Below are 10,413 nucleotides of genomic sequence, written 5' to 3'. Positions count from 1 at the left end.
CTTTTTTTATTCATGTGCGTATTAATCACTGCCCCGTCCCTGGAGTTTGTGGACTTGATTCATCGCGTGACCTTCTTTTCACTCCTGAAGCTCTTCTCTCTCTCTTCTCTTCTCTTTCCGGATGCTCTGCTTCTCCATTTTTCTCTTCCACTGAATATTTCAAGATGCAGAAATGCCAACATGAAACCCTGAACCCCGGGCACAATTGAACAAAGAGCTGAACTCTAAAGTGCTTTTATAGCCGAAGGAAATGTTTCAACCCTCCTCTATATTGCCATTACCTTTTTTTTTTATTGTGTCTCTGACTCAACTGGATGTATACCCATTCATGTTGAAGCATTTGTGCGATGTGCAGGGCCGTGCCACATAGGGTTAGGGTTCGTTCTCAGTTGTATGTCGTTGGGTTCTACCCTCTTGAACGTCTCCTCTTCCCTTTCCTTTCGCTCTCCGCATGAGGAGCTTCGTTTCGTTTCACAATCCCATTATGTCTGCAATTGGATTTCTGGGGAGCCCTTTAGAGCCGTCTGGCTGAGCCACTAAACCAGCTTTGAATTAAGCAGCTCTCGTGGGCGCCTCCGTAAAGATTGACAATACCTTTTAACATACAAAGGAGCGCGAGGGGAAACAAACAAAATCAAGTGAAAAGAAGGTTAAGTGAAGGGAATTAAGACTAAAAATCTGTTTCCATTCACATTTGGTGACACAGAGAGGACATCTGTGTGTTGTCACCATTAGGAAATTCTCCTAAACTCTTAAATCTGATTTGGACAAGCGTCAATCCCTTTTCCCCATAAGAGGCTGAAGCTCTGCTTTGAATTGCAATGCTATTCTGGCCCTTTTTTTCCCTCTCCCTCAGCTTCCTCTTCTGGCCCGTTTGATCCTCAGCCCAACATTCCCAGTATCTGCCTCTGACCAGATGGTTTGAAATAAGAGTATTTACAAAGGTATTAGGGTTAAGCAACCCTGCCTTGTTCTCCACACTGCTAAGCACTGCAACAAATCAGTAGGAGAAAGCCCAGAGCTACAGTTTAAAGGGTCACTTCATCCAAAACGCATACAAAAGGTGTCATTTTACACTGGTCGCTGATTCTGAGTGCAGCTCAAACTGTCAGACAACCTTAAGGACACTTTAATACAGCAGGAATGTGATGTTACCATGTTTAATCTCATGTTTAGAAACTGATTACTGAAGTTAACATATGTTTAAATAATATGACCTCAATTCTGCCTCCACCTTTGCATCACCTCTATTCATCTGCCTTAAAAGATAGTCACATTTTGTTGACTATCCTTAAAGATACTACTTAGGTTCTGTACTTCAGTACGATGTTGAAGTATTCATATTTTACTTGAGTAATTCCAGTTGCTGCTTCTTTATACTACACTACATTTTGGAAACAAATATTCTACATTTATTTGATAAGTTTAGTTACCAATTACTTTACAGAATGCATCAGAGCCAAACTAGCACATTTTAAGATTATTTTTATTTGGCAACACATTCCTATAAACTGAAAAAATGCTGAATATTGGACCTGATAAACAGTCAGTTGGTCAGCCCACCATTCACAGTATATACATACATTTAGGTAGAAAAAAATCCAGTCCTCATTCTTTGTCCAACCTTCTGTACTATTTATGTTTACCATCGTTATTCTATCCTTATTTTTGGGTGTTCAAATTATTTCTATTTTGTATCCTATGTGTCTGATTTCAATTATCCATGTCCCAAATGTTTTAGTGCAATGTTTCAACAATGAAAAACACTTTGTTATGAAAACTGCTACATCTTCTCCTTACTTGTTTTATTATTATCACACTGTTGAAGCAACAATTCAGCAGTGTGATCATGGTGTTTCAGTCCTTTACAGACTTTTGAGGACCTCTTTGTGTCCCTGACAGTGTTTACTTGCTGAATCAGGGTGGTAAATATCTGAGCATTGTGTCCCACTACTGACTTTAAGTGTTGTTGGTTTAATATTGTATGTGCTCCTTAAGAGCCAGAGTAGGAGCCTAATGGTCTTAGGCAACAAATCTTAGTGAATACAAAGATTTGTTGCCTAAGACCATTACATTTAATGTGTCTTCCTTAAAAATCATTAAGGAAGACACAGAGTAACTCAGTAAAAAAACAAACAATGCTTACATACAGTCAATTTTAATGGGAAGATTTTGAACGACTTCTCTCCTTCAGATGCGGGTGGGGAAACATTTCTTTCTTGCATGCATCAGTGAGTATGAAAATCTGAACATCTTTGGGAGATTTTGGAGTGACTGGACACTATGTTTTGGAGGAAAGGGGTTCATACTCCCAGTAGAGTTCACAGATGGTGGCCCAAAAACTTAACTAGGATGCTGTATGCTTGTTTTGTCTTTACTTTACACCCATCTATATGTTCCTTGCCTCCGTGTTGCCTATATTTTGGTTGCAGTGATCTCAATATGACCCTGTTTTAAAAATCTGTGCTGTGACACAATATTATTTGGAGCTCTGACGACTGTATAAGTGTTTTTCAGTAGCAAGTTTCTGTCTCAAAACCCTTTAATTCTGTCATCAGAAAGAAAAAATTCTGAGACAGTCGCAAAACAATTTATAGACAATTATTTCCCCCTATTCATTTACATTAAATACATCATTACACACTGCATATACAGTTTTTATATTACAACATCTTTTCAATAAATATAATTTTGGTTGACTGGTTGAGTCCAGTCAGGTAAACATGGCTCAATCACACAAATGAATTCCAATAACTGAACACAGTTAGGCTGAGTAGCTTTGCACTTGAGCCCATGACTGTTTGGCATTACACCAAGTGCTCCTTAAGCTGCAATGGCAGCTCCTCCAGGGAGCTGAGCAGATGCTTCCGAGGAACGTTGGGTCCGTTTGTCTTGTTGTGTCTGTCCAACAGGAACCCGTGGATGCCCACAGACCGAGAGGCGAGGTAATCGTTCACATAGTGGTCTCCAATATGAGCGACGCTGGCAGCAGTTACGCCGCATTTCAGCAGCGCCTGATTAAAGATGGCTGGACTCGGCTTTGCTACACCAGCCTCTTCTGATGTTATCAAAAAGCTGAAGTGAGACAGAAGGCCACAAACACGTAAAATCTCTTCAAGGCGCATATCGAAGTTTGACACCACCCCCAGCTTCAGTCCTAGAGAAGAACAATGCTCCAGGGCCTTCTGTGAGTCTGGAAATACCTAAAACAAGGGGACATAACACACATTTAAGTTTACATTTTTGTGCTACTTTGTCCACTACTGATTACATTAACATGTATATTAAAAAAAAACACTACTTAGTAAATATGCTTTAAAAACAAATATCTTAAAACAAAACATATAAATAATATTGTGTTTCTGATGCATTCTTCGCAGATACTACCTGAAAAGTGGGTTTTATTTATAAAATGTGTATGCCATAAATATCACCTGTCATTTACCTCCCAGTTCTCTGAATTGCAGAAGTTATGATAAAGGTTGTGAGCCACTGTATTGAGCAGGGCTGGGTCCTGTACCCCGCACCTCGAGAAAGTGTCTCGCACCACCCCCATCCACCAAGACCGTCCATCCAGGCCCTGAGAGATGCCATAGTTTGGGTATCCTCTGGAGTGTTGTCGATATGCCTGGAAGAAAGCAGCTTCGACCTCCACAGGACTGAGATCCAAGCCCACTCGTTCAGCCTCCTTGCAGTACTGCTCTCCCACTGATGCACGCACCTTCAGCAGGGTGTCCTTCACATCCCATAGCACCCATCGCAGAGGGGCTCGCATCACACCTACAAAGGCAACACCACAAACACAAGACAAGTAAATGTTTCATCACCACGATGTTTGTATTGGAATGATTCAGATTGTCTAAAAGATCTACTCTGATATACATACTTGTACCATTAAAACACACTACTGTCTTAAAGATATTTTTGGTACAAGTTCCTCATCCATCAATCTGGCTCACTAGAGTTTAGGTTGAATTGTTTACAAGACACAAGCCATGGTAGAGCAATTTTGTAGTAATTTCATTATTCTGTTTGGAGATATGCACCACTAAATCATTTTACCAACTAAAATGACAAAAGCCTTAAGATGGGTCCTTCATTAGCTTTGCTTACTGTCTGTTTTTGTCTTTTAAATGGGCCCTGTGTTAAGGTTTACATTATTCATAACATAACAATGGATAATTTTCAATAGTCTGTGTTTAACCAGAGCATCACAAGCTGAGGGCAAATTGGGGCCTTATAAACAGGAAAAGCAGTTAATTGAAATTCAGCTATCTGCCCTTTACTTACTTACACTTGTGCTTTTCCTACTGACACATGTTACATTTACATTTGGCAAAGTGGCTGACTGTACCTAAAATGTCCTTGTACTTATCTTGTTATCTTTTCTGCTAAATGCCCTACATGTAAATGAAAATGTTATCACTTGCTAAGCTAACATTGCGCTCCTTGACTTCGCATTATTAGCTACTTGTTATCACATGTTAGAGATTCTCCGGCAGTGACAACCGCTACGAAAACTAAAAGACAATTTAAACGTTACCGAACTTCAGTCTTCAGACTGTAAACAAGCTTAGCTCGTTAGCTGGCTACACTTCCGGTCCTCTTCTTCTTTGCTGTCTGGTTTTAGGGTAGCTATCGCCACCTTGTGGAGTTTCAGCTCCTCCGACGTTCAGTCTGTCGAACGACCCTCCCCAACATTAATCCCCTATGTTTTTCTTCTTTACTCATTTCTAAGCGCACATAACCCCCGCTATTTTTTTTGTATTGTGGTGTCTTTTACAACGCCGTCATTTCCCAGTCTTCTCGCGTATGGCTTGTCGTGTGCTGTCATACACCCAAGACAGCAGGCGGCAGTAAGCTCACAAAGTGGCTGCTAAAGCTGCATTTGCCAGAGATGTACGCATGCGCAAATGATCACATGGCGTAAAGTCAAGTGGAGCAGAGCAAATGCAACACATATTTAGAAAACACGCAGTTAACTGTAGAAATCTCCACAGATGTAACCCTTTAAACATTGTATAGAAGTCGGAATGTCATTAACATGATGGCGACTCCAACTATTAGGATGTTTCGGAGGTTAGAGGGTCTGTTTTGTGTATACAAACCCCCAGGCGTCCACTGGAAACTCGTGCGGGACAGCATCGAGACAAATCTGCTGAAAGGTGAGGATAACACAATATTTAGAAGTCATCCTGACGTCAGTCAGACACGCTCCAGGTTACACGTCTGCTTTAACGGCGAGGCGTGACACAGCGAATGTTCAACATTTACCAACATGTCAGTCAGCCTTGCCTTTTAACCTTGGATTCACCAGGTCACTCTATCCTGTTGACTCGTGTTTGTGTCTTATTTTAGGTTTAAACGCTACACCGTCTCAGCCACTTCCTCAGGAGGTCCGCTTCTTGCCACAGCCAGGCAGTGAGACTGAAGCACCCAAGGGACTCACACTCAGTGTAGCCTCTGTGCCAGTACTGTCCAAGCATCCCCTGGGTATGTGTCTCCTGTCTCACCTGTCTGTAACTAAATGTGTTACTGCAGTGCTGTGTTTGTACAACTAAATCAATTGTTAACTTAGTGTCCTATCACTATAAACAGTACTGTTCTTAAATAATGATAATACAATACCAATAAGATAATTTGTCATATCAGGTGTAAGTCTTGTTGTGTTACAGTAATGTTATTAGTTGTACTTGTGTTTGACATGTCAACATTCCTGCTCTGATCGACTGTAAGTGAAGTTTGATGACACAATAGTGACTTAATTCCCACATCAGTGCACATGTAGATTATCTGGAATGCCTGATTGATGTATAAATGCATATGATATATTCACACACATTGAGGACTGAGCGAATAAAATGTGAATTCTCTTCTATTTCAGTGACTGGACCTGAATTCCAACAAATTAAAGTTGGAGTAGGACATCGCCTGGATGCACCCTCCTCTGGTGTCCTAGGTATGGATATTTTTAGAGTTTATCACACAAGGAAACTGGTTTCTTTCAAAAGTCTGTGCTGGTTTTTATCCCTAAGAACTGTAATCAACAGCATACACAAATGTTCTTGTGGCTTTTTTTATAATGAGTGTGTGAGTGGAATAAAAAAAGTTGTCTGCGCTGTTTCAGACAACGCAGCTTTACTTTGTATTTTTCTCAGTTCCCGAACATCAGCTACAATGTTTTATTTCCCCCAAAGAAAACAGTGGCCAACAGAGCTATATAGCAATCCAGTTTGTTGTTAGGTGGAGTAACCTTTGTGTCTCTGCTCCACTGCATGTCTGTGCGGTGAAAGGACAAATGAAATGAGCACACATAAATTAGGTTAAATGTCAGCTTTTGACCGGCACAGAATCAGATACACTATATTACCAAAAGTATTCGCTCACCCATTCAAATGATCAGAATCAGGTGTTCTAATCACTTGGCCTGGCCCCAGGTGTATAAATTCAAGCACTCAGGCATGCAGACTGTGAAACAAGACATTTGTGAAAGAATGGGCCGCTCTCAGGAGCTCAGTGAATTCCAGCGTGGAACTGTCATAGGATGCCACTTGTGCAACAAATCCAGTCGTGAAATTTCCTCGCTCCTAAATATTCCACAGTCAACTGTCAGCTCTATTATAACAAAATGGAAGCGTTTGGGAACAACAGCAACTCAGCCACGAAGTGGTAGGCCACGTAAAGTGACGGAGAGGGGTCAGCGGATGCTGAAGCGCATAGTGCAAAGAGGTCGCCGACTTTCTGCACAGTCAATTGCTAGAGAGCTACAAACTTCATGTGACCTTCAGATTAGCCCAAGTACAGTACGTAGAGAGCTTCATGGAATGGGTTCCCATGGCCGAGCAGCTGCAGCCAAGCCACACATCACCAAGTGCAATGCAAGGCGTCGGATGCAATGGTGTAAAGCACGCCGTCACTGGCCTCTAGAGCAGTGGAGACGCGTTCTCTGGAGTGATGAATCACGCTTTTCCATCTGGCAATCTGATGGACGAGTCTGGGTTTGGAGGTTGCCAGGAGAACGGTACATTTCAGATTGCATTGTGCCAACTGTGAAATTTGGTGGAGGAGGAATTATGGTATGGGGTTGTTTTTCAGGAGCTGGGCTTGGCCCCTTAGTTCCAGTGAAAGGAACATTGAATGCTTCAGGATACCAAAACATTTTGGACAATTCCATGCTCCCAACCTTGTGGGAACAGTTTGGAGCGGGCCCCTTCCTCTTCCAACATGACTGTGCACCAGTGCACAAAGCAAGGTCCATAAAGACGTGGATGACAGAGTCTGGTGTGGATGAACTTGACTGGCCTGCACAGAGTCCTGACCTGAACCCGATAGAACACCTTTGGGATGAATTAGAGCGGAGACTGAGAGCCAGGCCTTCTCGACCAACATCAGTGTGTGACCTCACCAATGCGCTTTTGGAAGAATGGTCAAAAATTCCTATAAACACTCTCCTCAACCTTGTGGACAGTCTTCCCAGAAGAGTTGAAGCTGTAATAGCTGCAAAAGGTGGACCGACATCATATTGAATTCTATGAGTTAGGAATGGGATGGCACTTCAGTTCATAGAATGAGTAAAGGCAGGTGAGCGAATACTTTTGGTAATATAGTGTATGTCAGGCATTGATGTCCAATTCTGGTCCCTGGCAGATGGATCAGTGCATCTTTAGTTGTATTTAATGTACAATGTTGCTTTTTCACACCTTTGTCACTTTAGTTCTCGCTGTCGGGAATGGAACCAGGGCCCTGAGTGAACTCTACAGAACACGAATCACCAGGGTAATTAATCATTTCTGCTTTTTTTTTAAACATCAGAAGTGTAAAGATGCGATATTTAAGATTAAATGCTGTTTGATATATTTCAGGATTACACACTGGAAGGTGAATTCGGGACTGCAACGGATGATTTCTCTCATGCGGGCAGAGTTGTGGAAAGGTCCACCTATGGTACAGTGCTTTAGTTTTTTCCTGAATATGTTCAGTTTTAGCTGTTTATTCCCTGGATAACAGTTTGACAAGACTCGACTGTATCTGACCCTAAAATATGGTTGTGTTTGACAGGTCACATCACACAGGACAAGCTGGACAAGGTCTTGGCGATGCTACAGGGAGCCAATCAGAAGGCCTTGTTAATGTATGCTAACTACATTACTATTCATTTCTATCAACACAATATTGACATTTTTACTGTTAATTTCCTCCTTGGTTGACAGTTACCTCTATGCTTTTGAAGAAAACCTCCCTGTACACAAAGTGCTGTATGATTATATTGAGTGCAGGTAGATGATTTTTTTTTTTTAAATCCAGGTATTCCAACATAGACATGCGTTCACAGGAAGCTTATGAGTTGGCTGCACAAGGTTTACTGGGTCCAGAGGGGAAATCACAGCCTATCTTGACAGGCTTGCGTTGCCTTCGCTTCCAGCCTCCCAACTTCACTTTAGGTAAATAATTGAACACAGAGGAAACCTTGTTTGATATATGTAGATCTAGATCTTGTTTGATTTTTTTTTTTTGTGTACTTACAGAGGTGCAGTGTCTGAATGAAACTCAGAAATATTTGCGCAAAGTCGTACATGAGATCGGACTCGAGCTGCGCAGCACGGCAGTGTGTAAAGGAGTCAGACGGACCAGAGACGGCCCCTTCACCCTGCAGGATGCCCTGACACACCACCAGTGGACTGCTTCTGATGTTACGCAAGCCATCAGACAATACCACTCCTCCAAAAAGAACAAAAGATTTCCCTACACAAGGATCAAGGACTCAGGATCACAACCACCAGAGAATACGACAGCCAGGCAACAAAACGAAACAAGCGACGAAGCAGTTGCAGCTGAAGGTAGAATGAAGTAAGCCGTCGCTGAGTCACTCTGGTAGTTGATCCCATATGTTTCGCAAAGAACTGAACTGCTCTACGCGACCACAAGTGCTGGTTTCCAAAGATGAATATGTAAAAACGGACAAGGTTCACCACAATATGCTTTATATTCAGTATGCAACTTTTTCTCCATCTATAAGAACAGCTGATGTATCTCACGTATATGGACCGAGTATTGGCCTGCTTGGTTATCAGGGCTGAAAATTTAGATTTTTTTCAGATTATTGGTGTCTGTGTTTTTTGTGTTTGCCAATAAGAATAATTAATTTAAAAATGTGCTACTTTCGATGGGAGAGTGGACGTGTAAATGAGCAGAAAATGGAAATGCTCAAGTAAAGTATCTCAAAATTGTTCTCAAGAACTTTACTTGAGTAAATCATACTCAGTTATATTCCATCACTGGCTATTGTAAAATTTGACATCAAAATTTTGACATTTACTGCATAATTATATTGGTCCCAAATATCGGTTATCAGTGTCCTTGATAACTGCATCAGTACCGGTCCTGAAAAAACCTTATTGATCAGTCCGTAACATGAATGTTCCAGCATTTTAACCTTTGTTAAATGTTGTGTAGGTAACATTAACTTATTCCCCAAATGTTAATATGAAACTTTTTTTTATCATGAAAATAAATTCAAAAGATGTTTAAGATGTCTGTTTATTGGTTTTGTTGCCATTTGATAATGTTATCTTATTTCAGTGTCAATACACAAAAAGATTCAACAGTGCATTTAGGCAAAGTGGTGCCACATATAGAGGCACGTTAACGACAGTTTCATGTAAACCAACGTGCTTTGACGTCTGTAGACACCTGCTTTATCAGCGCAAGTACTCCCCCCTGTGGCAAAAGGTTAAAGTTACTTTTATTTCAGGGACTTCTCTGCTGTTGTTCACTGGTAATGTTAAGACTTATCCTGTTTGCTTCTGTTTAACAACCTTCTAATCTCTGCTGTGGTATGAGTGTCTCTGTTGTCATGAGAACAAAAAACAAAAAAAAAAAGACAAAGTCAACAGACAGCTGCAGGCCAGCTTTCCCACTGGGAACCATTAAAGATCCCCTCTGTAATACAGGAGACACAAATGATGAAACCAGTAGGAATTTAAACCACCCTCTGGCCCAGACTCTAAAACTATCTTTAATATTTTGCTTTATTTACAAGGGTTTAAATAAAAAAAAAAATGTAATTTTTCCTTGTGATTTAAAGGCCTCTTTACAGCAGAAATTAATTGGCACTGACTAATTGGAAGTTTACTAATTGAACATTGTGTCTTTTACAACTAAATTACAGTATTTTCCCGGCAACCTCTTGTAAATTACAGGCGCCTGGAAGAACACAACAAAAACACTGTTTTCTGATGTTTGATGTTTAACACAGTTATGATATGTACATGTTCCAACCTAAAACTGAATTATCTGAATAAATCTCCTGGTAAATCACGCTAATGAAGTCGGAGCCAATCACTAATATCAGATTTGGCGTCCTCTGATGATGTTGGATGATGCTGTATTAGCATTTTCTGTTTCCCACAACAG

The 10,413-nt window shown here is 41.0% G+C and overlaps 2 protein-coding genes across 5 annotated transcripts; one reads left to right on the top strand and one right to left on the bottom strand.

Moving 5' to 3' along the window:
• Positions 1 to 1,468: 1,468 nt before the first annotated feature.
• On the bottom strand, positions 1,469 to 4,763 carry hdhd3 (haloacid dehalogenase-like hydrolase domain containing 3). 4 transcript variants are annotated; one of them, XM_037102019.1, is made up of 3 exons: positions 4,291 to 4,763; positions 3,446 to 3,780; positions 1,469 to 3,203 (listed from the first exon to the last, which is right to left on the bottom strand). In XM_037102019.1, exons 2-3 carry the CDS (start codon positions 3,773 to 3,775, stop codon positions 2,808 to 2,810), a joined length of 726 nt encoding a protein of 241 aa, XP_036957914.1. In that variant the 5' UTR covers positions 3,776 to 3,780; positions 4,291 to 4,763; the 3' UTR covers positions 1,469 to 2,807. The 4 variants fall into 4 exon arrangements, with proteins under 4 accessions (XP_036957914.1, XP_036957915.1, XP_036957917.1 ...); XM_037102020.1 differs by having other exon boundaries at positions 4,295 to 4,763; XM_037102022.1 differs by having other exon boundaries at positions 4,355 to 4,763.
• Positions 4,764 to 4,892: 129 nt separating this feature from the next.
• Positions 4,893 to 9,530, top strand: trub2 (TruB pseudouridine (psi) synthase family member 2). Its single transcript, XM_037102017.1, has 8 exons — positions 4,893 to 5,165; positions 5,359 to 5,493; positions 5,885 to 5,959; positions 7,715 to 7,776; positions 7,863 to 7,944; positions 8,059 to 8,131; positions 8,305 to 8,441; positions 8,526 to 9,530. The coding sequence occupies exons 1-8, from the start codon at positions 5,045 to 5,047 to the stop codon at positions 8,849 to 8,851; spliced, it is 1,011 nt and encodes a 336-aa protein (XP_036957912.1). The 5' UTR covers positions 4,893 to 5,044; the 3' UTR covers positions 8,852 to 9,530.
• The last annotated feature ends 883 nt before the right edge of the window (positions 9,531 to 10,413 follow it).

Source organism: Acanthopagrus latus, chromosome 6 (genome assembly GCF_904848185.1).
Source record: "Acanthopagrus latus isolate v.2019 chromosome 6, fAcaLat1.1, whole genome shotgun sequence".
Taxonomy (NCBI): domain Eukaryota; kingdom Metazoa; phylum Chordata; class Actinopteri; order Spariformes; family Sparidae; genus Acanthopagrus; species Acanthopagrus latus.
Note: the sequence above shows the minus strand (reverse complement) of the source record. Positions and strands in the feature narration are given on the sequence as shown.